Below are 23,530 nucleotides of genomic sequence, written 5' to 3'. Positions count from 1 at the left end.
TCCACAGCTCCCTGACAGGAGGGGGCAGCCGGGGGGGTCGGGCTCTGCTCCCAGGGAACAGGGACAGGAGAGAGGGAACGGCCTCAGGCTGGGCCAGGGGAGGCTCAGGGTGGACATCAGGGAAAAATTGTTCACTGAAAGAGTTGTCAAACCCTGGCACGGGGTGCCCAGAGAAGCTGTGGCTGCCCCTGGATCCCTGGCAGTGCCCAAGACCAGCTTGGATGGGGCTTGGAGCAGCCTGGGACAGTGGGAGGTGTCCCTGCCCAAGGCTTTAAGGTCCTTCCAACCCAAACCAGTCTGGGTTCTGTGAATAGGAGCATATGGAGGAGGTGCAGCCAGTCTCCTCCAGGGACAAGAGGCAACCAAAACAAATTGCAGTAAGGAAAATTCCAGTTAGATACAAGGTGGGGAGAGAGGGAATTGCACCATGAGCATGGTCAAATGTTGAAACAGAGGCCAGGAGAGGAAGCGGGGTCTCTTCCTCAGCCAACTGGCTGTAGCTGGCCCTGCTCTGAGCAGGGACTGGACTGGACTGTCCATACCTCCACCAGTCCCTGCTAACACAAATTATCCTTCATCCCACATCCCACTCTGTTCTTGGGAAGAATAAAAAGAGCTGCAAAATATTCTATTCTGTAGAATTTAGTTTCCAACTACACAGCGATGTGAGTGCTGTCCCTGCTCACAGATGTGCTGCTGTGCTGGAGCCAGGCTCTTACAGTGGTCCTCATGGCAAAGATTGGTTTGGTTCACCCATAATTTCAATTTCTGAAGTTATTATACCCAAACTGCCATCCCCACAACTGTGATCTCTGAGTCAAGTGCAAATGATGCACCTGTTTTTTCCAGGACCTGTACATGGGGATCCCATTGCTGTGAATGAAAATGAGCTACTCAAGCTCTAACAGGATTGGGCTTTGCATTTCCACATACACTTAATGGTATTAAATTTAGCTTTTAGTCTTCCCATTTATCAGTTTATAAATAGAAATCATTAGAAATAAAACTAACAGACATGGATGCTTTGGTCTAGCTTCAGTTTTGAGGCTTTATTTAGAAAATACGCAGAGGGATTAATTTTGTAGCCCAGAATTAAAAATTAAATTTGATCTGAAAGAAGCAATTAATGAATGCACTACAGTGAAATCTGGAGCATCTCTGATTTGCTGTTAGCTAATTGCTGGATGTTTTATTCACTCCAGCAGTTTTATTTCTAGTCGAGACGATTTTTGGCATCTGTTTTGAATTGTTAATAGGGAAATAATGCATTTTTAATAACTGCAGCTATTGCAGCAATCCCTTGCTCGTTTTACAATGCTCAAAATAGGCAGAAATAATACAAGTTATCTTGCATTCTCCTATTACAAGGGAAGTCTTGGGAAGCCTGAGCATGTAGTGTATTTCCAGCTAGATACTTGTCTGGGTTCCAGTCAGCCCATATGCCTCCTCTGCTTGCTCTTTTCGGGTTATTTCTGTTTGGGAATTAAAAAATAGACCAGGAAATGTCTGTAACTTGGCTTCTGACTCCCTTCCCCTTCCTGCCTCCCAAGTAGAGCCTTGGAAACAACGGCCTCTAGTTGGAAGCTGCAGGTTCCACGAGCTGCTCTGGATTTGTCAGAGATCATTGGGACACAGATTTTATATCTGGTGCGAAGGGCAAAGCAAAGGAAACGTGGGACACCCCGGAGAGGCTTCCAAAAGTAGAAATGCAGGTAGTCCTGTACTTCAGTGGCTGAGCCTCTGGCTTGATCCAGCTGCATCATCATCTCAGAGGCCCCGCAGCTGGAATCTGAGCAGAGCAAAGCCCAGACATGAAACAGAGAAAGGGAATTCAATCAACTGTATCTTGTCTGAAGAACAGTTTGTTCCCAGCATTTTCTAGACATGTTTCCTATGGCTTTAAATTGATAAAGAATAGGTTTAAAATAGGTATTAAGAAGGAATTGTTCCCTGTGAGGGTGGGCAGGCCCTGGCACAGGGTGCCCAGAGCAGCTGTGGCTGCCCCTGGATCCCTGGCAGTGCCCAAGGCCAGGCTGGACATTGGGGCTGGGAGCAGCCTGGGACAGTGGGAGGTGTCCCTGTCCATGGCAGGGGTGGGATGGGATGAGCTTTAAGGTCCCTTCCAACCCAAACCAGTCTGGGATTCTGTGACATATCTTTAGGCAAGCTTCAGTCAGAACTCAGCCCATCTGTGCAGGTGGGAGGTACCTCGCACACAGCAAAATTTCATGTACAGAAGTGCCCATGCTGAGGATATCCAGTCCTATTCCTGTCTGTATTCCCTGTGTGGATATGGAATAGGCTGATGGATGCAAACTCCAACTGTGGACAGATTTGCTTACCACTAATGTCTGAGCATCTTTCCATCGGGTGTGTTTATTCATAACTGTGATCTCCTTGTTCTCATTTGCATGAGATGTTGGCTGTCACTCATTCCTGTCTCCATCTGCTCTACCTTCCATCCTTCTAATCTCAAATTAGATGCCCTTATCATGTCCAAAGAGCATTTTTTAAATGGTGAAGCTAGAGATTTTTCTTTTCTTTTCTTTTTTTTTTCCCCAGTGAGACCTGTGAAAACAAAATGATAATGCAAAGGATGTTATAGTACCAAAGAAATCCCATCATTTTCTTGCAGTCTCTGCCTGCTTAATGTTTAATCAGCACCTCTGGGAGGTAAAACCATCATTCTGAAAATACTGTACTTGTGTGAAATTTAATGTGGAATCTTTGTTTCACCAGGTAATGTTGGCTTACATGCAACAAACCACTGTGTGGACGATGATAGAAGGATTGATTGTGCTATTTCTTTCTGTCTGAGCCCCTGAGAGGCTTTGGAGCTGTTTTGCCACCATAACTGGTTAACACAGAGGCTCCCCCTGCAACCATGCCAAGCTTTCAGATGCTTCTATCATGTTTTAGAGTGGTTTGGTTTTCCTTAACTCTTCTCAAGAGCACAGTGGGAATTCTTGCATGCTAGCACAGCCAGGGAAAACTGGGAAATAGCTTATATCCCTGAAATTAAAAATATCTCTTTATAGATAAATGTACTTTGCAACTCTCAGTTTGGTTTTTTCCCCTCTGCTGGGCACTGTACTCTTCCCTGAGACACAAAGTAAACACTTGATGCATCCTCCCTGCAAATATCTCTAGGGACATCCCACACCATGCAGCAGAATCCCTGGTCCTGTGGTAGCTTCCAGTCAATGCTTAGTCACAGGTGAAGACATATCTGAAGGAGCTGCACTTCAGAATTCTTTTTAGTACTGCTATGACTATTCATTGACATTTTCTACCAAAAAAATGTTGAACAGGAATCTAATTTCTAACTGCAGTTGCCTCAGCATGTTTAAACACTCGAGCCTCTCTAGAATATGCAGAGATATAAAAGCTTGATGATATTTTAATTTTCAAACTGAGCAAAGGAGTGAGAGCAGCATGGCCCAGACCAGCAGCACGTCGCCCAGAGAGGCAGGATGCAGATGGACACAGCGAACCAGATCCAAACTGTGACCAAATCCCACCCCACGTCAGTGTGAGGTTCAGCTGATTACATAAGGCATCTGTGCTCACACCCTATGGCAAAGGAAAGCTGGCATAATTCGAGTAATACTTGTAATTTTCCACTTGATGCCTACGTGATGCAGGGAGGGCAAATGGTGGATTGTGTTCCTGCACACAGTCAGGAGAGCTGGCAGAATAGCATGAGATTTGGTTTTGGATTTCCTTGTTTTTCTTCCTCCATTGTGTTCCTTTCCATCCTCCTCCTCTAGCCTGGTCTTTACTTTAAAGAAAATGCCCCTCGTGGTTGTGTCACTGGTTCAGAAGTGGCCTCGCTGGAGCCTCCTGCTGCGCCAGCATCTCCTTCCCTGCCATAAAGCACTTTTAGCATTACAGATGTGGGTATTCCAAACTGCTCCTGCCTTGTGGCACCATTCATGATGCTGGCAACTCCTCATGGAGACAGAGCTCTTCCTTGGACCTTGGGAGGGTGGGGGGAGTGGAGAGCAGACCTGGTCATCCCCAGGATTTGTGTGTGTGAGGCACCCACAGAAGGGGAATGCGTCTGTTCAGCATTTCCAGAGGAACGTGGGCAGTGAAAACACACAGGGAAAGTTCTGAGCATGTTAAAAGTAAAGGAGCCATGGCCACATTAGGCTGGGTATGTATAGAACTACTTACTGTAATTGTTCTAATGGGAAGAACAGAAATGGCCCTTTCAAAGCACTGTTCTTCTCAGAGTTTAAGTCGTCAGCGTTGGCCTTGGCTCGTTGGGCTGTTCCTCCCTGTGTGGGGAGTCCTGTCTCTGAGACAGAAATGGGTGAACTGGGGGGTGCTTACAAACAACACTACTTGTGGATTTGAAAACAAAAGCAAACAAATTTCAAGCTGAATTTTCCTAATGCTGTTCCCTGTGATTCTCTTCCTCTGTCTCTCTTCTTTCTTGCCCCCCCCTTCCTCGGCAGGGAAGATAGTGTCCTGCACCAGTTCTGCTGTCCACCTTCGGGGTCTAGTAGCCCATCCTCAAGATAACAGCGAAGCTGGGGGTCGCTGGGTGCAGTCAGTGCTCCACCTGTACAGTCCATCTCTCCTCTCCTCTCTTTCTGGTGTGTATGGACTGGCACTGCACGGATGCCGTGGGATCCCCGTGCTGCCAGTTTGAGTAATGCCTCCTCTCCAGGCCTCCCCACAGCTCTCTCCTCCTGCCCAGTGCTGAGAACACACGCCAGCTGTAAACAGATTCCTCAAATGCACAGTTTATTTTGAACTAAAATAAACAGTACCGTAAGTCCTGAGGTGTAGTGTGAGTTTTGTTGCTGTCTGTTCGTGGCTGTGTGCTATGGAGGGCACAGCCCAATGGGATTTCTTCTCTCCCAGATGTGGGGTGGGAGGGAGCTGTTGTGAGAGTCTGTGTTAGGCTGTTTAAGTTTGTTTCAAGGTTGGGCAAACACCAACACGTGACGTGTTATGGATGTTACTGCACAGAGATTTAACCCTTCTTCCTTTCCTTTGTGCTGGTTCTGAGGAGCCAGCACATTTCTGTTGTGGCAGCAGATCCTCTCTCCATGTCTGCTTCCATCCTAAGCTGCTTTGAGCTCTGTCCCCTCCTTTCCTTGGCCTTTGTGCAAGTCTTGGATCAACCAAAGTACCAGATCATTGCTCATGTGCTTCTATTGCCTCATCAGTGAAAATATTTCCCTCAAAGCTGTGCACAAGGCTGTCGCTGAAGGAATGAACTTGCAGCTGAACACCCCATGAGTGCAGCTGGATAAATGAGAGTGTGTCCATGGGTGTCCAAGTTCCCACTGCCCAGAAGGCTCTTTGTTGGCTACACCTTTCCAGACACATCCCGTGGCTCTAAAATAGCCAGTGAATTTCTGCTGGCTGGGTCTTCCAAACGTAACCAGTCCAAGGAGGTATACCAAGGAACAGAATTTCTCTGCAGCGGCATTTACTACCCTGAAAATAGCAAGGAAGAGTGATTGGGAGAGGAGAAAAAGACTCTTAAATCTGTAGTTGCTATCGTGAGGTAAAATAATGCTCCACACTGTCTGGGGCTCGTGTAGAGGCAGAGGTGGCTTGATGCAGGGCGGAAAGCAGGTATTTATTTGTACTTGTGTGGGGCTTTGAGGATGGGATAAAAGGAGAATCACCAGGATCAAGGAGGGAGAACTGTGAAGGCAGCTTGAGGCTCACTCTCATCTTTACAATGTGCTTTTTCCCCCCAAAGGATTCTCTATAAAAGCAGAATATGGGTTATTTGCTTTTCTGTGAGGTTTGATCCGCTGTCTCTACCCTTGCTGTGTAATGTTTCCTTGTGCTCGCCTTGGCTATGACTGTGCAGTGTCCCAGGCCTGGGGAAGGATTTGCTGGCACAAGAATAATCTGCCTTCATGATTTTGCAAGTTTTTCTGCATCATTTCTGCTCACTGCTCACACTCTGTGGCTGCTGCTGTTCTTTGGTATTGAACATTCTCAGTTTCCCGTGTTTCTTAATCACTTTTCATTACAATATAGAGAAAGAACTTCCCTTCCCATTGTACAATTTCAAAATAATGTATGTAGAAAATAGTGTAGTGGGTGAGTGCAGTTCATTATATCCCTGGAAGTGCTCTGATGTTTACTGGGCAGGGTGAAATGTTTGAACACTGCTCACCATTTGGGTCTTTTACTCTGTAATTAAGAGTTTCTCAGAGTTGCTTCCCGAAGATAGAAGCAGTAGGAATTTCTGATATTTTGACTTGCTTATCTCCCTCCCAGACGTAAACAGTGATTACCACTCTCTCCTCAGTGTACTGAACTCTGGAGCACTGTAATTATTCCCTTCCAGAGGGGAAGATTTGTCCAATCTTCCAGTGAGTACCTTTTATCTATTTGTGCACAGGAAAACAAAGAAGCAAGACTGATTTAAGGGTGCAAATTAAACCCCCAGCCTGAAGAGCCAGGGGGTGATTATCCTGAAAGTGGCTGCAGTTAATGATGGGTCTCAAGAGAAAAAGAAGGCAAAGCCTGACCAGCCTTATTGGCTGTCACAGGACACTGGCATGGGGTGTTTCTCTCCCACAGTTTTCCAACTAAGGGGAAATAAGGTCATTAGGGGTTGCTGGGATTTGGAGCAGTTTGAGTTTGTAGCTGTAGTATCCCTGAACTCTGTGGCATTTTCTCTTCAGGAGCATACAGAGAGCTGACCTTCCCTGGTGCAGTGGAAGCCAGAAATGCAGGAGTAAACATTTCCCTCTTTGAATAAATCATGGCTGGCTAAATAAAACATGCTGTGCATCTCTGGGCTTAGCAGCAGAGCCTGGTAGGGGCTCTCTTAGTTAACCAGAGTTAGGAGTAGATGACCTAAAATGCTGCATGTTATTATAAAACAGAGAAAGGTACCAGCAGAAAAATTCCCATTCCTAGGTGAATCTGTACTGTTTCTGTGAAGAGTGAAGACTGTCTTACTGTGCATTTTGGAATGGAAGGTGAAGTAGAAATGGCATTTTTCTTATTTTTTTTTCTTATTTTCTCCTTCCATGAACTCAGAGGGCTGAATAAAAGCTGCTGCTTTGGGGGAATTCAGATGGGGAACTTCTGCTTCGGCACCTTTAGGCACTTGCACCGTTTTGGATCAGGCTGGTTTGGTTTTCTTCTGCAGTGTGGAGTTCTCCTTTGCAAACATATTCAAAAGAAACCCCAACCTCTTCCATGGTTTTGCCTGGAACCGGTGGGTGAGACTCCAGCTTTGCAGAGCAAGCAGTGCCTTGCTGTTATTTTCTGCACTTGTATTATTTTCTCTCCATAACCAGCCGTGGGAAGTCACTAAAACAGCTCAGGGCAGCGTGTGGACACCCTGGGCTGGAATGGGATGGATTTTTGTGCACCACTAGATGGAGCAAAAAAAAAAAAAAAAACCCAAACAAACCAAACCCGTTCAACTGAGACAAATTAAGATATTCATATCCCAAAGTAGATTTTAACTAGCTGAAGGAAAATATTGTGTAATGTAGGAGAAGAAATAATCCCCTGAAAAATGCAGCAGGGTGTAGATCTATCACAGCTGCAATCAAGGTTTTAAGATGCTCTCTTAGCCAAGCCAGCAGCTCTGTCATGGAATATGGACTGCCACCACTCCAGGCAGCTCAGGATTCATGAGGAGCTGGAATTATGAAGTAATTTATGGCCGAGGGAGCTCCTTCCTTGAGCAGGTGCCCAGGGATGGAATGGAGCAGCACTGGGACAGCACTTGAGGTCACCGGCCAGAGGTGGGCACTTGGCTGCTCGGAATTCCCTGCTTGGAAAGGCTGAGCCCCCTCTGGACCCCCCTGAGCCACAGTTTTGCCAGGGGAACATTTGTGTTCTGGGATATTTATTTGCCAGAAGAATCATTTTGACGGGCAGCACTAGTTCCTTTTTCACCTCAAATACCGAAATGGAGCAGGGAGTTCTGAGAAAATACAACCCCAAAAATACATATACACAAGCATTTGTGGAGGTACTCGCTGTCTTTATGTTGTGCCAGGACTGCGTGCGGGTGGTGGTAGAATTTTTTGGGGTTTTTTTGCAATAATTGACTATTTCCTGGCGTGGGGGCTAGAGGGAGCTCCAATGCAGCCTTCCCAAAGCTTTCCCGGTAAATCCCTCCTGCCTGGCTTAGTCCATGGAGCTGCAGAGGACAGGAGGGAGGAAGCCAGCTCGATGTACTTCTGCACTGTGTGACCACTGGAGATGCGATATATGGATATATATATATATGCCAGGATGCCCTATAGTCAATGCTGTTTGTATATTTTATCACAGTTATCAAAAAAGTTGTCTATAAATGTTATAATTATTACCCTAAATCCGCCGTTGGTTTGTGCCCCACCTCTCTGCAGTGCCAGGATATGTCCCAGGGAAGGTTTGTGTTTAACAGCACAGGAAAAGCCACAGGGGGTGTTTCACATCCCACTGTCACGGGTGGTTCTGTAGAAAGGGCTATGAGAACAAGGCAGACACACAGCAATACCTCTCCTAGGCTAGCAGGTTTTCAAATAAAGAAATTGATAATTAAAAGGTATGGAACAATATGATCCTATAGACTTTATTATGTCTAGATAGACTGATCTGCTGTCAAAGCAGCAGAAAAAACCAGGTTTATTATTCTACCTCCACTGAAGTAATTTATAATAGTTTAGTTAAGGGTATCACACCTGTATTTACAAGGAGTTTGGCATTCTGAACCTTTCCTCTCATTTTTCGTGACATGGTTTATGGCATGGGGGTGTTCAGGTGGAAGCTGGACTTGATGATCCTGGAGGTCTTTTCCAACCTCAGTGGTTCTGTGGTTTCCCATTTTCATTTAACTCCCCAAACTGCAGCAGCTGAATGGGGCTGGGAGAACCCTGTCCAGGAGGGGCTGGGCTGAACAGCACCGGGGGTTTATCCCCATTCTCCGGGGGTTTATCCCCATTCCCGGGGTGTTTATCCCCATTCCCCGGGTGTTTATCCCCATTCCCGGGGTGTTTTATCCCCATTCCCGGGGTGTTTATCCCCCTTCCCCGGGTGTTTATCCCCCTACTCTGGGTGTTTATCCCCCTTCCCCGGGTGTTTATCCCCATTCTCCGGGTGTTTATCCCCATTCCCCGGGTGTTTATCCCCATTCCCGGGGTGTTTATCCCCATTCTCCGGGTGTTTATCCCCATTCCCCGGGGGTTTATCCCCCTTCCCCGCTGTTTATCCCCCTTCCCGGGGTGTTTTATCCCCATTCCCCGGGTGTTTATCCCCCTTCTCCGGGTGTTTATCCCCCTTCCCCGGGGGTTTATCCCCCTACTCTGGGTGTTTATCCCCATTCCCCGGGTGTTTATCCCCCTTCCCCGGGGGTTTATCCCCATTCTCCGGGTGTTTATCCCCATTCCCCGGGGGTTTATCCCCCTTCCCCGCTGTTTATCCCCCTTCCCGGGGTGTTTTATCCCCATTCCCCGGGTGTTTATCCCCCTTCCCCGGGTGTTTATCCCCCTACTCTGGGTGTTTATCCCCCTTCCCCGGGTGTTTATCCCCCTACTCTGGGTGTTTATCCCCTTTTCCGGGTGTTTATCCCCCTTCCCCGGGTGTTTATCCCCCTACTCTGGGTGTTTATCCCCATTCCCCAGGGGTTTATCCCCATTCCCTGGGGTTTTTCCCCATTCCCCCGGTGTCTATCCCCTTCCCTCCCCTGCTGCCTTGCCCTCCTGGCAGAGGGAAGGGGCTCTGGGTGTTCAGGATGAGCCCAGGCTGCCGGGCAGGGAGCTGGGGGCTCCAGGGCCCAGTTCCTCATTGGGATCAGGGATCACTCCTTGTGATGAGCTGCCACAAATGGATGGATGAGGAAAGAGAACGGCACCGAGTCCGTCCACGAGGAGAAATGCCATTAATGAGTTGAGGGAGTTTTTCTGGCTGTGTCTGGATCCACTCCAGCCTCCTGCTCCCGGCTGCGAGCTGACCTTTTGTGACTCAGCCATCCGGCTCCCTCCCTGCAACCCGGAGATGTCCAGGCAGTGACCCTCCAAAGAGACCTTGGGGACCTTCTTGGGGATGGGAGGGACTCGTCAGAGCCAGTCAGTTTTGGTTTCAGCAGCAGAAGGCTACAGGGTCAGAAGGAGACATGAGCTGTGCAGCTGATGCAGAACGAAACAGAATCGCAGCGTGGGTTGGGCTGGAAGGGACCTTAAAAATCACCCAGTCCCACCCCCTGCCATGGGCAAGGGACACCTCCCCTAGACCAGGCTGCTCAACATGTTCTGGTTCCATCGTGAGTGCGAGGCAAGCATTTGGTGTTAAAACTTTTATGAAATAAAGGTGCTGATGGGGAGGTTCCACGGACCCTGACGAGCAAGAGCCTCCTCCACGTGCCCAGATAACACCTTTATGTGCGGTTAATGTTTTATCCCAGTCATTTCTGTAAAATGCAGGTGTTGCTGTTTTCCCTTTTGACCTGAGATTTGAGAAAATTTGAAAATAATTATCTGTATTTTCTAAACAAGCTGGGACGCTGGAATTTCAAACAACCAAAAGCTGTTTCTTTGATTTATGTTTACTTCCCATATTCAAGTGAAAATTTGCAAAACACTGTAATGAAAATATGTCCCTTTCTGATTTCTAGTGGTTCAAGCAAGTCCTTCCTGTTCCATACCCATTCAAGTATTTAGCTTTTTTTTTATGTTATTTGTGTGCTCTTTGGCCTTTGCTGAGCTTTGGCTGGTGCTTTCCTAGAACAAATGCATAAAATCAACCCGATTTATGACCCGTTAATGTAAGCATTTTATCCTAAAGAAATTATGTCACGTCTCATTCACCTCTGAATTTTTTTTTTTCAAGCCAATCACTGGAGCATTGCACACCTGAAAATGGGATAGCGTTGAAATCCATCTTGCTCTCTTCAATTAAATTCATTTTCACAGAGAATTCAATTAGTTGTAATTGCTGCTTTATGACACGCTTTTGCCAGGGGCTGGGCTGGTAGGATAATTAATCTCGATCAGGAAATGTTGCTCAAATCATTTTCCTTTGTCACCCAGCGAGGGGTGTGATTAATCAGGAGCTGTCTCAGAGCGCGGGCGGCTCTGCCGGCTCTGTCCTGGCCGTGGCACACGGCCCTGACAAACCAGTTTGGTTACTGGGGTCACGGGGGGTCTGCTAAAGCCACCTCCCTGTGCCCTTTGTTAGGGGGACTCTCAGCTTCCCGGGGCGCTGCAGGTGCCTCCAGCATCCAGCCTGGGGTTGAGGTGCTCTCCACGTGCCCGGAGCTCTTCAGGAGCCCACCAGGACGTGTCTTCTGCTTTGTAGCTTCAGTATTGAGTCATCTGTTAAAATTGTTCTTCTTTTTGGTTTGAGCTTTCTGGTTTGAGCTTTTTGGGAGCTCATGGAAGTTGTGTGTTTAATTTTATGCTGGATTCCAAGGGAGACATGGACAGGAGTAGTCCTTGGGTCAATTACTTCAGTGCTTTGAGGGAAGGAAATAGCCAGGGCTAAGGCAAGGAAGCAGCCACTGCTTTTAAAAGTAAAGCTGAAAACAACAAATAGGCGTTATCAACCCATTGGGTGTTCTTCATCACAGACTGAAGGATGATCAAAGAGACATGAAGGGAGGCAGAGGTTTATGGGTGTAGTGGAGCAGCAGGAAACCCATGGCTTCATTCCAGATGAGGCCAAATGAATGCTGAGCTTGGCTTTCAAGTTTCATTTAAGGACCTGTCTCGGCCACAGCACTCAGTCCCCCTGCAGAAAGCCCACAGTTACCTTAGCCAGGAGCAGGAACAGTTGGGAGGCAGTTTTTGTTAGTGTCCATGTAAGATGCTTTATCTGTAACCTGGAGTGGGAAAATGTGGGGCTTTGGGGGCTAAAACTGGAGAAGTGGTGCCTCCTCCAGCCAGATGCGCAGGTTTCTGCCAGGTCTTTGTTCCATCTGATTCTCTGGTGTGGAAAAGTTAAATGGCAAAATGGTCTCTGAGTAAAACTGAGGAGTGGGGAAGACTCATTTAAAGCTTACTTTGACATTTTCCTTCCATGTTCTTTGTGTTTTGAGGGCTTTTCCAAAACAATTTCAGTACTGTCTGTGCAGGTGAATATACACAGAGCATTTTCCAGGTGTGAGTGGCCTCCAAACACATCCAGCTGCATCCAGAGGGCAGCCAGAACCTTTGGATGCATCTGGGACTGCATACCCTGATCTCAGGGTTTGCACTGAAGCTGCACGAGTTCTCATGGGTACCAAGGCACCCTGAACTTGGAAATACTGGAATTTAGGATGAGTGTGGGAAGCACTTGTGAGCTCTTGAATTGTGTAAATCCCATGGTCATCTTATTGTGGTTTCAACTGGCTCCTTTTAGTATGAAAATTCAGGGCAGGGAAAATTATTATTTCAGTAAATTGATAAAAATAAACTGCCAGTTAGCTGAAAAATCCTTTTTCCTTTCAGTTGAGGAGCTGCTCTGTAGTTCCCCATCCCTTTCCCAGCACACACACCACTAACCCCAGGTTTTGTTGTTTGGCCACAGACCTGCTGACGTAGCTCCAGCTGGGTTTGGGTTCGGATTCTGTGCTGGTTTGCTAATTGCATGTTATCTAACTTAGGTTTGTAAGCCTTTGCTTCCAGAAAGCAGTGATGCTTTTGAAAAAATCCAACCCTGTTTTCAGCCTGTAGGTTTGAGCCTACAGAGGAGTTTGATCGCTGAAACACTGACTGTGCATGTGGAGCGATAAAGAGGGTGTTTTCTCTCCTTAAAAAAAAGGAGCATCATAACCTCTGTCAGACTGATAGAGTGCACTGGAATTTAAGCCATTGAATCTGCTTATCTGAAATATCTCTGTCAATTTTCCTTTTGAGAAATGATGGGATTAAGATAATAGATGCGGCTTTACTGAATAACAGGGAAGCAGCATATCGACTGTAGGTCTGTGGATGTACTTGGCAGCGTGTGTAACTGTACATTTCCTGGGAAACAAAAGAGGGATGCTCATTGATCCACAGTATCTTGTAATGTGCTGCTTCTGTGAAATGCCGGGTGATCACAGGAGAACAGCACTGGCGTGCAGGGGAATATTCATTGACTGGGAGGGAATGCATTGAAATAGGTCGAGAGTCATGTGAATTCTGAAATGGCAACGCTGATGGTTCTGGAGAGCTGCAGGAACGAAGGGCTTTGTCATGGTAGGTGATAAATGAGCCCTGGCAGTGCAGGCTGGGCTCCTGCTGCCTGTGGATCTGGGAGGGGGAGCAGGCTCCTCTCCAGCCCCGCTGTTCTGCTGTCCCTGTGGGAGCTCCCACAGGATGCAGAGTGCAGGGAGCTGCTCCAGCTGCAGATGTGTCCCAGCTCCCACTCTGAGCTGGGCATGTAGGGCTGCTGATGGGAAAGTGAGAAACAAACCTTTAGCCTATAAACCAGGGGAAGCTGGAGTGGAATCTGTCCCTGAGGTGCCAGCAGGAACTGTCACAGTGTGCTCAAACACACCTGCAGCACTTGCACCCTACAGGAACAGGCTCAGTTTCGAGTGATGCTGTTGTAAGTCTGTCTTAGGATATGATGTGATGTGGCCAGTTTGGGGTGTGTTCCTTTTGTCTTCACTTTGGTGAGGTTTTTACTCTCCACTGCATCACTTGCACAGAGCTGCTGGAAGCTGTTTTGGAGGACAGTGATAGAGCTGGCAAAAGGAGACGTGAGATTCAAACACCAGTTGCACATCCCGTTCAGTTTTACTCACCAGCCCATATTTTCTGTTGTTTTTCGGTGGGGTGATCTCAAATGCCATGGGAGGATACTTGGAGGATTGGGATGTTTGTGCCCCCCGGGGGAACTCTGCAGGGTGTCCCTGTCTGCTGAGACTGGGCTGTTTGCTGGGATTTTGCTCACACAGAGTGGAGCAGTTTGCCTCACTCAGGTACTCTCAGTGCTCCGTTCACAGTCAACAAGGAACCTTTCACATAATGTGAAAGTGCTTTGAGATTTGTGGCTCTCACAAGCGTCATTTTCTGTGCATATGATACACAAACAAAAAGGGAAAGCTGCTCCTGGCCAGGGGCACCAGTGAGGACTTCTGGTGGAGAGCAAGTCTGTCCAACCATGTTGTTGAACAAGACGTTTTCAAACACTTCAGCTCTCAGATTACATTGGCAGGCTGGACCTTGGCCTCACAGGGGATTAAACATAGATCTGGAAGCTTTAATGTCTTCAAATTGAGTTATATACAATTGGCTGCTGCTATCCCAACGCTCCTTCTCTTCCTTCTTTGGAAAACCTCAATTCCCACGTCGCATGTACGGGTTGGGTTTGTTATCAAGGTTCTAAATTTGAGTGGCAAATAGTAGTGCAGCTTGTTAATAAGCATGTGATCTCTGTGTAACTCTGGGAATAAGTGCAATTGAAATGATGGGCTTCACTTCTAGCGAAGCCAAAACCGCATCGCTGCAATACTGTAATAGGAAATCAGTTCCTCTGGCAAGAGCGCACCTTGAAAAACAATGCTGGGTAGGTGTTCAGCAGGTAATAAGTTCTAAACTGCTTCTTGTCATTGGGGTGGGTCCCTGATAAAGATATTTTTTTCTCAGAGTTCAGGACCTGGGGAGTTTGCAAAACTCAGCAGAAGGCTGGGCTGCCTGAATACCAGGCAGACACAGCAGTGAAATCCTAAACAACAGGGCCATTACCCTCCAGGTGTTATTGCTGGAGTTAATTTTTCAAGCAGCATTTTCACTGTACGGCACGTGCGTTGCCACAAAACACAAATTACAGCATTTCTGCTAAAAGAAACTCCTCCAGGTCCCCCCATTGTTACTCCTGCAGACAGCTCTAGGAATGCAGGTCTCAAGTTTGCAAGCACAAATGGGCTTCATTTAATGTAATTCTGTTGTCCCTGCTCAGAAATTCAATTTTGCTTTTGCAGTGTTCTGAAATTAATGAAGCCAGCTGAGCCTTGCTAGTCTGGCTATTTCCTCCTGGCTTTCAGGGTCATGTTTGGCCTTGGTGCCTAGACATTGCTTTTCTTCCAGATCGAAAATCTCTTTGAGATACTGTGATTATATTTTGGTTTGGAGAGCATGTGGTAAAAATGAGTGCTCAGGCACACTTCTGTGTGAGTGTCTGGGGCAAACAAGCTGTGCTTGGAGGACAGGTGATAGGAGATTTCCAACTTGGAGCTGGTTTCCATTCCCAATGCTGGGAGCGCTCTAGGGCCAGCAAGGGTCCAACACATTCCCAGCCTTGGGAATGCAGGTCACTCGAGCCCCAAGCAAGGAAAGCTTTTTGTTTGTAAGAGCAGCATTAAGCACTGTTTAATTACTTTCTTGTCTAAATGGTTCATTAAAATATTTGGAACAAAATGTATGGAGTGAAAATGAGAAGCAGGAATTCCCATGGTATCCTTTAAGGCCCTTCCCTCCGAAAGCTGCCTCTCCCTAGCTGAGCAGTGCCAGTTCTTAAATGGTCTGTCCCACAGAAAGGCGTAACTTGAAGTGTATTTTCAGGTGGTGTTCCAATGACTGCTGTCAGCCGACTGCTGCTTCCCCCTGCCCTGCCTACCCTCGCAATCCTGTGGAATCCTCTGGAGCGGGGCTGTTCCGCCGTCAGATCTACAGTCAGACAGGTCTGCTGGATTGGATCTGCTGAATGCAGCCGCCAGAGGCATTCCAGCTTCCCTGGGAGCCTCTGCCTGTGCTCCATCCCTGCTTTGTCACTGCAGAGTGTCCCAGGGAAGGGGACGATGGCGCGGCAGGGACGGCGTGGTAACATCGCTGCATCCATCCGGCCACCGTGGCTGGCAGTGGTCCATGGCAGTGCCAAGGCCAGGGGACAGGAGGAAGGCAGGCACTGCCCTGCCTTTGGTGCCTGGCAGTGCCTGGAGTCGCTCACACTGCACTAATTAAAGCAGGCCAGGGCTGCACATCTGATAAACGGCGCTCCAGACAGAGCCACCTCCCTGCAGGGCTCCCGGCCACACATCCATCAGATTGCTCCCAGTTCTGAGAGGAGACCAAGCTCCTCATTAGTCTCTGCTTCATGATATTCAAATGAGAATTTCCCACAGCTTGTTCCTTCAGGGCCATTTGTTTGGGAGATCAGGCGAAGGAGTGGGACAGGAGCTGAACTGCCAGGCCCTGGGTCCCTTGAGCTCAGGGCACTTTGGGGTTTTCTGGGAATGTGTCCTCCCTGATGGCTTGGCAGATCTCTGACAAGGGATGTGAAGGAAGGATTTTCTTTGAATGGCTGGGTTATCATTTCCAGCTTTGTTTCTGAGGGGTGGGGTGTCCTGGCTGAGTACAATCCTTCTGTCACCTTCTTTTTGCCTCTTGGGATTGGATGCTTTGGGCTTTCCTTCCAAATGGAGCACTGAGACTGGGATTCATGGTGTGCCAGACCATCCTCAAGCAAGGGTAAAGATTTTCATTTGGTGAAGCTGCACTTTGGCGTATAAAGAAATAATTTAGTCCTCCTTGGTATGCAAACACGTGGAGAATCACAGCACCAGCCTGCAGCAAGCAGGTTTCCCTTTCTTCCGTGAGCTGCCAGCTCCTAGGAAGAAACTGTGCCAAGCAGCAGCAATTATTCACTGAGCAATACCCCAGACAGGGTCTTAAATATTTAATGTATTATTCTGCATTCCTTCCCTCAGTGTGAGAGGGATGCAGTACCACAGTGCTGCGAGCACTGAGGCTCTGACAGAGCTCAGAGCTGCCTTTTCCCCTCACACCCCCTCTGAGCTGCTGTCTGCATACAGCATATCTTTGTACTCTGATGCTCCAAGTGAATCTCCCTTCTTAGCCAAAAGATGATATATTTAAGCAGTCTTTATTTGGGATCAAGCTGGGAGTTTGCTTCAACTGCAATTATTTCTTCTGTCACCGCTGTGCGTTTCCGTGCCAGAAGAATATCTTGGCTTTTCTCAAATTGGATCTTTTTCTGGCTGCTTGCACGATGTGTGCTTGTGCTGTGTGGTTATTTGTAGCCTCTGCCAGCAGTAAGAGAGGTAGTGCTGGGGTCTCCTCTGTCCTCTGGTGAACAGCTAATGAAGCAGTTGCAGCCGTCTGCACTGATGGGAAGGGACTTTCAGCATTATCCAGGCAAATTGAGCCCCGAGGACTGGAAGCTGCCCAGGGGACCCTGAGGAGGGGAGGCAGCTGGACTGAGCCATCAGTGTGGGCACTCCCCCAGGATTATCCACTCAGCCCAGTAAGAACCTCCTCAGAACTTTGCCCTCCATCAAGAGAGGTAAAACCAAGGCTGATGCAGGGACAGAGGCTGGGCTGTGGAGTGGCTGTCCCCATCCACCTGCCTGAGCAAGAGCACAGCTCTGGGTGGCTCTGCAGGCACAGGGACATCTCCCAAATGCCTCAGTGAAACACTGTCACCACTCCACACGGAGAGGCAGGAGCTGAAGGGCTCTGTAGCAGTCCCAGATCAAAACCACTCCTTGTCTGTTGTCACAGCTGAGCAAAGCACCGCTGCAGGTTGTCAGTCCTGCAGCGTTCATTGCCTACCTTCTCCATGTCACACAACATAAGGAGCTCCATCTCAGACTATTTCCAAAATAATCTTCAGTTATACTGCTTTTTGTAGTCACAAAAAAGTTTCTTTCATCACAAAAAAAGCAAAATAAACCAGAGCTTTGTATCATGGCTCAAGGTGCCAAGAGCCAGTTGTGTGTTCGCTTCAATCTGCTAAAACGTTGTGGAATAGGACCTTTCAGACACCCGATTGCTGGGAGTGCTCTCTGCTCGCCACAGAGTGCCAACAGCAAGAGTCAGAGCCTGTGGCCTTGTTCTGTGCTCCAGGACAGAACTCTTGACTAGAACTGTGCTTACAGTTTTTGTCTGTGGATAAAAGCCCACTGTCTGAATTTTAGACCAATGATTTCTTGGAAATATTTGTGTTTTCTCCTGCATGATGCCCTGCAGAAGTGGGCTGGTCACAGTTCCTGTGCTGATGGACACAGATGGAGGCTCTAGGCAAGCTCCTCATCCAGGAGCTGTGGATATCCATACTTTGGATAATCCTTTAGCCTTGAAAGCAGTTGTTCTTACCAACAGTTACACACTTTCTTCAGGTTTCATGCTGACCACGTTAGCAGTAAGTAATCCCACCGTGTGCCCAGTTTAGTTACACTCCATGCCACCATTCCTCTGCCTTTTCCCTGAAATGTCAGGAATTTGCGTGATGAGGAGATGTCCTTCAGCTGAGCCACGAGTGAAACTGGGGCACATCTCCTCCAGTCCCCACCTGGAAGGACCTTGCAAACCCCACGGAAACAAACTGGAGATACAAAGCAGCCCCGGGGTGGTCTGGAGCATTCCCTGATAGTTCCAGGCAGTTCTGCAGTTTGTGCTCTGTCTCAGCTCAGTTTTCACTCAAAGCCTTGGGCATAGTTCTGCAGTTAATGGCACTTTGGGAATTTTTTAAAATACCTCTATTAATACCAATGGAAATTATACATATACAGACAAGTCTGTTACATTTAACAATATCATTTTAATGGCTTCATCATTAGATAGTGTCTGTGCTTCTTTCTGGGCTACACTGAGCCAGTGGCCATTAGGAATAAACAGGACTGTCAGACCTTCCTGCTCACTTTCTTCACAGCAGCACAATATTTTATTTTCCTGCCCGGTTAATTTGTTAAAAAGCAAAACAAACCCAACAAACCACATTTTGAAGTAACCTAAATGAGATATATATTTTTATTATTCCTGAAGTGACCCTGTGTGCAATGAGATATTTGGTTTGCTGCAGCTTTCATGACATTGTGTTCAGAATCTGGGTTATTTTTATGTTTTAAATTAACTTTCCATCTTTGAGCAGTTTGGAAAGAAACCAAAAGACTTAAATGGGATTTTAGCTGGAAAGAAAGAAGGGGAGTGATGATGTGATTATACTAAAGTTATTCTATAAATTCAGTAAGAATTAACCAACTTTTTGTACCCCAAATCTGGATCTTTTGGTAGAATTTAAACTTGGATTCTCCTGGTTTTGCTGGGGATTTTTGTGGCCACTAAACGTTGGTTCTCATGTTGTCAGAACTCCTGAGGTTTTCCTCAATGCCAGGTTGAGTCTGTGGGTGGGTGGCCAGGTGAAAAGGCTGGCTGTGACAATTCTGGGGGTGTAGCCCTCCTTTGTAGGGCTTGTTTTCCATCCTTCTCCCCACTGTGATCTGTGTGGGGATCCATCTCATCCAGGGGATTTCTCCACATCAGCTCCAGAAGCTTTTCCTGTCTTTGACACTGTTTCTCCATCTGACGTTCACCTTAAAACCCCCCACATATAAGTTGCACCAGGGGAGGTCTAGGTTGAATATTAGGAAAAACTTCTTCACTGGAAGTGTTGACAAGCAGTGGCACAGGCTGCCCAGGGCAGTGCTGGGATCAGCATCCCCGGGAGTGCTCAGAAAACATCCGGATGGGTGCTCAGGGACACGGTTTGATGGACCTGGCAGTGTCAGGGGAATGGTTGGACTCACCCTGGGGGTCTTTCCCAACCTTGATGAGCCTGTGATTTGTGACTCTTAAGAGGGGCATTTTTGCTGGGAGCCGTGCTTTTCCTGTGTGTATTTAGATACAGAAATACATGTGCCTCTCCTGACTGAGGGTTTGGGTGCTGGGGAGCTGCCTTGGGTGCCTGAGCTCAGGAAGGAAAACCGGGAATCGTGCTGAAGCTGTAATCCTGCTCCTTGGGATTGTGTCAGGAGTCCCCGAGGTCAGGAGTGCTCAGAGCCAGTGGGCACCACAGTCAAGGGTTGGGGGCTAATCACCGCTCATTAGCATCTCCTCTGTATGCACAGCGCATCCCTGCTGCACAACCACGGCGTCGGAGAAATATTTATTTATAGCACCGAGGGCCAAAACTGCTCAGAGCAGATTTTCCTGCAAGTCTGGGTTGAAAGCGAGGCAAAAAGCCGTGCTGAGTGAGCAGGCTGGCACCTCCACAGCACACGGAGGGACGCAGGAAACTTAATTAAAGTAAATGAAGCTCACCCTTTTCCGTTGTTAAACTAACACCAGCCACAAAGGCGGCATATGGGAGCCACCCCCGCAAAATTCATGGCTATTCACAAATCTTGAGCTGGTGAAGCAAACAAATTGCAGGGTGGCATAAGCTCCCCAAAGCTATTTTAAAGCTTTAGTTAAAAGCTATTTGTTCAATATGGTTTGTTTCCATTCCTGTGCAGCTAATTCCTGCTGCTTTTACGGCCTCCTCCCTTCACACCACCCTGTTTATTTTTGTAAACAAAATTAGGAATCTTGGGATTCAAAGTAAAGATTTGCCATTGATTTATGAATGCCCGTGTAAATATAATTAATGCAGTTCTAATGTGAATTTTATGGACCTCCACAGACTGTACATGTTTATGGCTATGTGAGCAAAGGCTGATCTGTGGCCATTTGTGTAAGGGATGGAAATGGATAAGTGCAAGTAACCATTTAAAAATGATGGGGCCATGGCTGATGTTTTATTACAGATTGTGGGAAAACTGGCTTCTTCACCCTAAAAATGTAACTCTGTGTTATATATATATTATTGTAATAAACCTGGGGTCATGCTCAGTGAGAGCAAGGGTAATTAGTAACACCACACTGCATGTTAAATATTGCTGCTCAAAAATCAATGTACTCAGAGAACTTCCTCAGTGCTTACAATATCTCACCTGAACTTTGTGCTGCAATCGTTCTGCAGGACACCTTCACAGCTGCCTTTTTTGGGTAGAGAGCAGAAAGCCCCAGAGTGTAAAAGTCACTCACGTAGATACTTCTAGAATATTGAAAATTGATCAGGTTGTGACTAATTCAGACAAACATTTCTCTAATTCTCCTTTCTCTAATCTAGGAAAGGGCTGTTGGGTTTTTTGTTTGGGTACTTTTATTTACTCTCATGTTTAATGGCATGCTAAGTACTCTGAAATGTCAGTAAGAAGGAGAAAAATGTGAAGTCGTTGATGTTTAAGGACATAACATTTTTGAATAGTTTATGCTTTTATTTTGGTTTATTCTTTAATACTTTATAATTTTATTCTTTTGCTGTCACCTCAGGACTTCACTGGAAACAGGAAGCAGCATCTCAACTGACCCACTCAGGTACTGTAGCAATCATAGATGGTAGTTTTAGGTTTGAACTGACAGAAATGCCCTGCTCTGTATCAGCTGCACATCACACACCTTTATCTTGCAATGCACAGCCAGCAGAGGCACTGACCCAGTAGCTGGATTTTCCTAAGAGTGGATAATTTGCTCTTTTCCAGGATTTCCAACTTGAAATTCAGTTCTAGTTCAAACCCTGTGTTTGTTCTCTGAGGAGCACGGAGGGGAGGGACAGAGGGTGTGCTTGTGCACAACCCATCTCTCTCTCAGATTTTTATGACCTCGTGCTGACAATATTTGACCTGTCCCCCTGTCCTGGCAGGTCCGTGCTGCTCTGGGGAGCAGTTGTGTGGAGATGTCGTTCCTGCTTCTGCTGCTCAGCATTTTGATAAAAGCACCCACCCTTCAGAGAGCTCTGTCACAGGAGGCACTGCCAGAGCTGGGGTTTTACTTTGATCACTCCATTTAGAAAGAAATGCTTAGCCCTGTTAACACTGCATATCACATGGGTACCTTGCATCTTTTATTCTCATCCTTGCACGTTGAAAAGTGCATCAAAGGCGCAGACTTCCTTTGATAAGGCTGGGGCAGAGTCCCTCCCTCTCCAACTGGCAGCTGTTTTGGTACAAGTCTTCCTTTGGAGATGTTCTGGGTTGAGGATGTGACTTTTTCCCACATGATGTCATTTTAGCCTTGCTTGAACAAAACGGTGGGAGCTGTTCTGCTTAACCTTATTCAAATCAAGGCCCCTCTGTAATTAATCTTCTATTATTATCCAGTGTAAAGTCTTCTGAAAGTGAAGCATTTGCCCTGTTACCATTTCCTAAGCAGCCACCCCCTCTGCTGTGATATTCCCTTTGTCCTCAGCACAGCAACACTGGGCCATGTTCAGTCCCCACTGTACTTCTGTCCCATTCCCAGTGTGATGGGAACACTGGGCCTTTGTCTGCCAGGACAATGCAGGGAACAATCCCAACTTCCCCTGGCTCTGCTCCTCTGCAAATTTATTTTAGTGAGAGCATCGTGATGCTGGTGTGTGATTTACCAGAGCCAGGTATTGCTGCCACCTTTATTGCAGGCTGGAAATAGATTTTATTACAATGTTTTTCCTCCCATTGAGTATTTTTTTCCATGGGAAGGTGTCAGTGAGGAACATGGAAGAATTAGATGCATGCAGTAAATCCTTTTGAATGTTGGGCTGAAATAGTATCTGGGAGTTACCAGATGAGGATGTAAAAATGCCACTCTTTAACTACAAATTGAATGATTTTGTGAAGTTTAAAAAATCTGGAGTGAAACAATTGCTGAGGAGACCCTGAAGAAAACTGTTCCGATTTTATCAGGTAAAACTGTGAATTTTTCTTAGCGTTAAACAGTTACTGAGGGAAGAGCATGTGACATCTGCTCCACTTCAGCAGCTCCAATAAGCCTGCTCTGGAGCTGTAATTAGACAGAATTAAGGCCATTATTTTTAAGTACAATGAAAGATAATAGAAGACTTCTTGTTAGTGGATGTGTTCTCATGAACCTGTTAGGCAAATTGGCCTTTGAACGACCCAGAAGATGGGATGTACCAATTAACATGGCCCCACCCTGTGTCCTGTCAAGTATTTCCTAGTCAGGGTACTCTTGTTGCATTTTGCTCACAAATTTCCTGTCCCCATCACAAGGCACATTTGCCCCCAGTGAACCACTCTTCTAAATCTCAGTGCTGGGAAGAGTAAAGGTTAACGTGAAAAATTTGCTTATGTCCATTATAAAGAGGAAAATATGTAAAAATGGGCATAATTTATGTGTGTGTGTATTGGTTGGCACAATTTCTTTCATAGCCTGCACACTCTGGATATTTTGAGTTGGCTTCTGTCAGCTTTCAGCTGGCATCTGAAAATGTTTTGTTTCCTAATGTCTAAATCTTAATGTGGCCCTTCTGGAGGGTTGAATTGCCAGACCTGTTCCAAATGAGTTGGAAATTCAAATGTTTGAGCTTTGCAGATATTTGGGGCGGGTTTGTCAGCTTCTGTAGCAAATCGATCAGCCAGAGGTTGTGTGAGCTCAGGGAACAGATGTGCACAAAGGACAGTCAGGATGAAGAGAACAGCAAAGTTCTTCCTACCCTTCTCCATGGATACTTTGGCAGCTGAGTGGCTTAATCACCAAAAATAAAGGGTAGTATCAAATGATGGTTAGAATTCATCTGGGGGGGGAGTGCATAACTCTGAGAGCTGTCTGCAGCCAATAAACTCTGTTTTGAGTTTCTGGAAGGTTTCTAGGCAGCAGAGCTGCCCTTCAAGTCAACACGGAGGGGAAAGACCTTGATTGATGTCCTGACTCTCTGGGAATCTCTGCAGAGCTCGTCACCAGCACCTTGGGGTGTCCCCAGGCTGTCCCTGAGCCCGAGGGCTCCATATGAGCTCTTCCACCTGCCCTGGTGGGGCAGGGATGCTCCAGGGGTGGCACCCAGGAATGCCTGC

The 23,530-nt window shown here is 46.9% G+C and overlaps 1 protein-coding gene across 12 annotated transcripts in view; it reads left to right on the top strand.

Moving 5' to 3' along the window:
* IQSEC1 (IQ motif and Sec7 domain ArfGEF 1) overlaps positions 1-23,530 on the top strand; it is a 282,079-nt gene that overhangs the window by 123,355 nt on the left and 135,194 nt on the right. For 8 of the 12 annotated variants that reach the window (XM_032120908.1, XM_032120906.1, XM_032120910.1 and 5 more), the window contains one exon: positions 21,012-21,056. The exons of the other annotated variants lie outside the window; for them this stretch is intronic. In XM_032120908.1, coding sequence (XP_031976799.1) covers positions 21,012-21,056 — 45 coding nt within the window. The remainder of the gene's footprint in view (positions 1-21,011; positions 21,057-23,530) is intronic. 12 annotated transcript variants of the gene reach the window in all.

Source organism: Corvus moneduloides, chromosome 11 (assembly GCF_009650955.1).
Source record: "Corvus moneduloides isolate bCorMon1 chromosome 11, bCorMon1.pri, whole genome shotgun sequence".
Classification (NCBI taxonomy): domain Eukaryota; kingdom Metazoa; phylum Chordata; class Aves; order Passeriformes; family Corvidae; genus Corvus; species Corvus moneduloides.
This window is presented reverse-complemented; position numbering and strand designations above follow the sequence as displayed.